Here is a 5,774-nt window from a genome sequence, read left to right on the forward strand (position 1 = left end):
CTCGCTGTTTTTTTTCTTTCATGTATATATGATCTGCCAAAGTCACGTCTTTGTCAAGTGTTTACACTCAGTACATCAACCTTCTGCCGTTGTTTCCATCCTCCTTTAGCTCATTGTTATCAAGCACAAATCTTTGCCGAGCGCCCCAAATAAACACTTGGCAAAAGGGGGCAATCCAAGTCCATTTTGCCGAATGCAACACTCAGAAAACCATTTACCGAGTATTTGCAGGCCTTCGCCGGGTATACCTAGCACTCGGCGAGTGGATTCCAGTAGTGAGCCAAATCCACGATCTTATCCGTGAAGTCGAGATCTCAAACACAAATGAAGTTGTACATGCCCAATTGAATATGCATCTGATATAGTACTATCCTCTAGCACCGCGGTCGATCACGATCCGTCGTTTATCAGCGTGCGTGTACCATGCGTATATATTGTATCCGGCTCGATCGACGAACATATCTATGTACTATATCTTATGTGATCCTCCATGACTGCTGGCCAGCCGAACCACCGACATGACTGATGACACCACGCAGCACAAAAATTAAAGAATGATCAAAGGAACAGAGTAATCGAGCAGCTAGCACATGCACACCACGCGGCTAGTTCACAAGTTGAGATGCGTGGCTAGATCGCTCCAGCCAGATCTCCTATAAATAGTGGGCGATGCCCAGGTGTTGCTTCATCCCATCTCATCTCAGCGTCATTCATTTCAATCACCGTGTGTGAAAGAATTGAACATGGCTATGAGAGGCAACAATGTCAAGACCATTGTGATGATGCTCGTAGTTGTGGGTGTTGTGGCCATGGAGCAAACCCAGCAAGTACAAGCATCCCACTGTTGTTATGATCTCAACTCGGTCGATACCTATTTTAAGTGCCGCGCAAAATCTGATAGCACTGTCTCAGAGTGCTGCGGTGTTTCCGCTGGCTATATATCAGAAGCCGCTGGATTTGAATGCAAGCCCGGTTATATAGATATAGAGACTGCACTGCAAGGTATGTCAAATAACCGACCCTTTCTTTTCGTCCTACGTTTATTGCTTGCAACTCCGTGTTGAACTTGTTTTTTGGTTACTAGCTTGTGAGCTCCATTTGAATATATGTAGTGCAAGAGATGGACCGATATATGTTTAATCTTTGCTTGCTTACATTTGCATGCATATACGCTGCGGAACTGCCTGCCGCGAAGCAGCCACCAACTACTGCAAGATTGGGTGCACGGCTTCCTTGTGCAACAAATTAACTCCTTCTGGTAAGATTCTCTCTATCACTAACACCAACCCCACGCATCACATGCGCATCCTGCTACAAATTTCCTTAGGCAATACACCTTGCAATATACAAACAAAATGCATGCATCAGTTCCCCAGAAGTCTCCTAGTAGTAAAAGTCTCACCTAAATAACTCCTTGCTTGCATGTATCACCTAATTAATTTTTTTTCATACCAATGAAGGGAAAGGCGCCATGGAACACTGCACCAGTGGATGCCACGATCTGTGCACCAAGAACAACGCGGAAATTGCACAAGTCATCACGGCTTAACTAGTTATGCCAAGGAGCTGCATCTGACAAGCCCGCCAAGGAGTGTTTATGTTGCCTTCAATAATTTGTGCCAAGTCCAATAAGGATCATGAGCTGTATGATGCATCTTCCTGCGAGGATGTATAGTGCTCGATCATCGTTTCTTGTTAAAAAAATTATGTTGTATCATTGGCATATGGCATGATGACGCCACGCTTTTAGTGAATCTTGTTTAGTTTGCAAATTATTATGGTGTTTCGTTCTCGCGAGGCATCTTGTTTTCTTCTTGCTTTTGATAGGGGTAAGCAATGTCGTTGTTGGCAAGGTGTCTTTTGAGGTTAATCAAAGCATGGACGGTCAATTAGTGTTTCAGCCATCGTGAATGTGTCCATAAACTTGATACGTACGAAGCTTTTGGCTCAACTTCACAGTAAACTTTGTGAACTCTCGTCCACTCTAACAGTGGCGGAGCTGGCACTTTACCGAAGCTTGGGCACGTCACATGCTTCATTATCTCACTTGTCTACCGAGAACGTGTAAACAAAAGCAGTAATGTTTTCATAGATCCTACATCTACATAACACGAGATATGATAGCAAATAAGTCACTAAACTATGTGAAATTCTGAAAATCTCGTCTTTGGAGACTAACAACTGCGAAAAATACTAGCCATACTGATACTACCAAACTTTTGAAGTGTTGAAAACCAAATTTCGATTGTAGAATTGTAAATCATGTATTTATCACCTAAAATATAAACACATTTCCTGATGAAACAAATATAAGCACATCTTTTATGAAACAAATATAAAAACATGTGAGACCTATTTAAAAAAAGTGTTTTCAAAATGCTTATTCTGTATTAAATAATTATCATGTATTTAACAAAACACCCATCATGTATTAAAAATGTTTATCATGTGTAAATAAACTGCTCAGCATTTTTTCTATGTGAATAATATATTTGTATGAAATACCTGTGTGATGAATTTTTTTAAAATTGTTGTGATAATACATTAAAAAATTGAATATTGAATATTAGATTTGTATGCAGAAATAAGCATTCATTTTGTTTTAAATGTGTGGTGAACTTTGTTCAAATAAGGGATGGCCATCTTTTAAGTATTCGATGAATATTTTAAAAACACATGATGAACGTATTTTCTCAAATAAGTAATGATTTAAAAAAATGCTAGTTGTACCTATCTTAAAATATAGGTGACGTGATGTACGAAAAAATCCGATGATTTGTTTCCAAATATGTGAGATCATGGTACGTATGTACGAATGTGGTTCTTTTATTTCCCAGAATATACTTTCCACTTTTTGAAAATTGTTAGTAACATTTTTTATTCTTTCATGTAAATATTTGAAATAACATTTTTTTCGAATTAAAAGAAGTTTCAAAAACTGATACGGGCCCACACAAGCCTGGGCGATTGGCTTGCTATTGAGCGCACTAAGCGCTGAATAGGAGCACTCAAGCTGGCACACAAAAGAAACAGCAAATACGGCCAACCGAGAAAGAAAACCTTGGATGGAGCTCATAAGCAGGAGCATCTACATCCCCCTACTATGTCTCAACTTACAGTAGAAGAGGGATTATGCGGCCGGACTCACGCCAAATCTATGATCTTATCAGTGAAGTCGAGATCTCAAAGCATGTGGCCGATCTCAACACCGCGGGGATCACTGGCTCGGTTCAACAACCAAGGCATCACTGGCTCTGTTCAACAACCAAGGCATCACTCGCTCGGTTAACATACGCAATTGAATGCATATCAACCATGATCCGTCGTGGATCGGCGAGCGTTTACTATGCATATATTATATCTAGCTCGATCAGCGCACAACATATACATATCTTATGCAATCTTCTACTCCCTCCGTTCCCAAATAGTTGTCTTTCTAGGCATTTCAAATAGACTCAACATACGGATGTATGTAGACATATTTTAGAGTGTAGATTCACTCCTTTTGCTCCGTATGTAGTCATTTATTGAAACCTCTAGAAAGACAAATATTTAGGAACGGAGGGAGTAGCTAGCACTGCTGGCCAGCCCAAGCTCCACCACGTACGTACGCATGCAGCAACCTATCTGCACCTATTCAATGAACAAAGGCACGCACAGCAAGCAGCTTACAAGTTGACATGCACGGCTAGCTCGCTGCGCCCATCTCCTATAAATAGTGGCGAGGCACAGCTGTGGGATTCATCATCATCTCACCAGTGTCATTTCCACCCCTTGAAATCAATTTGCGTGAGATAACCAGCTGAGAACATGGCGATGAGAGGCGGCAACTGCAGCGCCAACCGCCAAGACCATTTGAATTGATGCTTGCAGTTGTGGGTCTTGTAGCCCTGCAGCAAACCCAGCGAGTACAAGCTAGCGTGTGTTGTTGTTTAGACCCGGTGGTCCCTGTGTATTATACATGCCGCGGCTCTTCTGGTACCATGTCACAGTGTTGCCCTACATGCGGTGGCTATGTCCTATGTATCAGACGGTGGATGCAAGCCCCCTTATGTCCTCATATGTATGTACAAATTTGCTATTTCACATCTAGATGTGAAATAGTTATCTCACATCTAACTGCTCAACCACACGATGTAAAAAGATTCGTGCGCTCTTTGTCGTGTCGCTCCTTGTTGTTGCCGCTACCTCGCTCGATCATGCTCTGGGAAACATGTTGGGCTGTGTTCGGGTTAAGTTGCCCAGTGATGGGCTTTAGCTGGGCTATTAGTTGTCTTTTTATATGTTTTATGGGCTGTGATTTTTCTTTTGGTGATCGGAGGTGAAAACAGGAGCGGTTGGACATGCCCCTGTGCACGGCCACTCATATATTTTTTTGCTTGTTTTCGAGTGCGTTGTCTGAGGGGCTGAGCTGACAGGACCGCATTTTGTCTCGTTGCTTTTGCTGGCCCGGGCCTCATGTTGCGGGTTTTTTTTGTCATTTTGTTTTGTATTAAAGTCAATGCACGGTGGACATAATGGATAAAACGTGTGCCAACCAATAATTTTTTATTTTTTATGTTATTTTATTGTCCCTTTGTTTTTTACTCCCTCCGTTCCTAAATGTAAGTCTTTGGAGAGAATTTACTATGAACCACATACGGAGCAAAATGAGTGACTCTACACTTTAAAATGCATTTATATACATCTGTATGTGGTCCATAATGGAAACTCTACAAAGACTTATATTTAGGAACGGAGGGAGTAGAATTCATGAATTTTAAAATATTATGAATTTTGTTGTTGTTGCAATTGCCAGTGCAAGTGTTGTCCATGCCCGGCAACTACATGTTTTTAACATAGATGTAAAATTTGGTCAGGAAGTGTTACAAGCGCCATCCTGACTGCACTTGCATGTTTTTAACATGATTTTATGACTTCATGATTCCGATTTGCTAATTCACATCTAGATGAGAATTACTTATCTCACATATAACTGCTAAGCCGTTTGATGAAAAAACTTAAGGATTCATGTTCTTTTGAAGCGTACGATCGCGCAAAGTTTTTTCCTGTTACGTGATTTTCCCTCCCGTTTCCTACTACGGTATGGTAGGCAGTTTTTATTTCTTTTGCGACAAGCTACTCTAGGTTGTTGTGCTCGACTCTGATGGGTTGTGGTCTTTTTCTCATGTCTTTTTATAGACTATAGTTTTTTCTGTTTCTTCTATATGGGCCGTTGTGTTCCTTTTTTTATTGTTTTAGCTGTTTTGCTTTTTGTTTATTATTTGTTTTAAATCATGAACTGTTTTAATACATGATTTTTGTCTTTTATTTATATTTTTCAAGTTTATTTTTTTAATTTATGATTTTTTTCACTTAGACATCTGTTTTCTTGAAATGTCATACAAATCTTGAGCGAGGGTTGTTCCACCGGATGGGTTTCGTGTCACACCATCTGTGGTGACTACTTGTCGACCTTGCTCATGTGTGTGTCTTTTGTTAGGCCGTTCTCATGGCGCTACCTGGGCTCGATTCAGATTGATTTCGTTAATTCTCATCTAGATAAGAATTAACAATGTCTCATCTAACTTATATATCATTAGCTATAATTGCTTCTAAGTCGTGTTGGTTGTCGTTGTGTCGTGTTTCTTGTTCGTCCCTCATGAAGCTGTGAGGCCCGATATGACATTTTTAGTCGGCCATTTTTATGTTTGTATATTGGGTTTTTTTTTGTGGAGGGGGAAAACTGTTTCAGCTGTTTCTGAATAACTTCCTTCAAAAGGACTTTTGCTTGC

General features: G+C 40.5%; 1 protein-coding gene across 1 annotated transcript; it reads left to right on the plus strand.

The window, feature by feature from the left end:
• The first annotated feature begins 676 nt into the window (after nucleotides 1-676).
• On the plus strand, nucleotides 677-1,900 carry LOC119316118 (thionin-like). The gene is made up of 3 exons (XM_037590478.1): nucleotides 677-1,002; nucleotides 1,199-1,258; nucleotides 1,461-1,900. The coding sequence occupies exons 1-3, from the start codon at nucleotides 744-746 to the stop codon at nucleotides 1,547-1,549; spliced, it is 408 nt and encodes a 135-aa protein (XP_037446375.1). The 5' UTR covers nucleotides 677-743; the 3' UTR covers nucleotides 1,550-1,900.
• The last annotated feature ends 3,874 nt before the right edge of the window (nucleotides 1,901-5,774 follow it).

Source organism: Triticum dicoccoides, chromosome 1B (assembly GCF_002162155.2).
Source record: "Triticum dicoccoides isolate Atlit2015 ecotype Zavitan chromosome 1B, WEW_v2.0, whole genome shotgun sequence".
In the NCBI taxonomy this organism is placed as follows: Eukaryota; Viridiplantae; Streptophyta; class Magnoliopsida; order Poales; family Poaceae; genus Triticum; species Triticum dicoccoides.

Bases quoted from the DNA above. Each gene is read 5' to 3' on its own strand.
- LOC119316118 (XM_037590478.1), top strand. From the start codon at position 744: ATGGCTATGAGAGGCAACAATGTCAAGACCATTGTGATGATGCTCGTA. The intron at 1,003-1,198 runs GTATGTCAAATA...GCCGCGAAGCAG, and splicing joins TATAGAGACTGCACTGCAAG to CCACCAACTACTGCAAGATT. The intron at 1,259-1,460 runs GTAAGATTCTCT...ATACCAATGAAG, and splicing joins CAACAAATTAACTCCTTCTG to GGAAAGGCGCCATGGAACAC.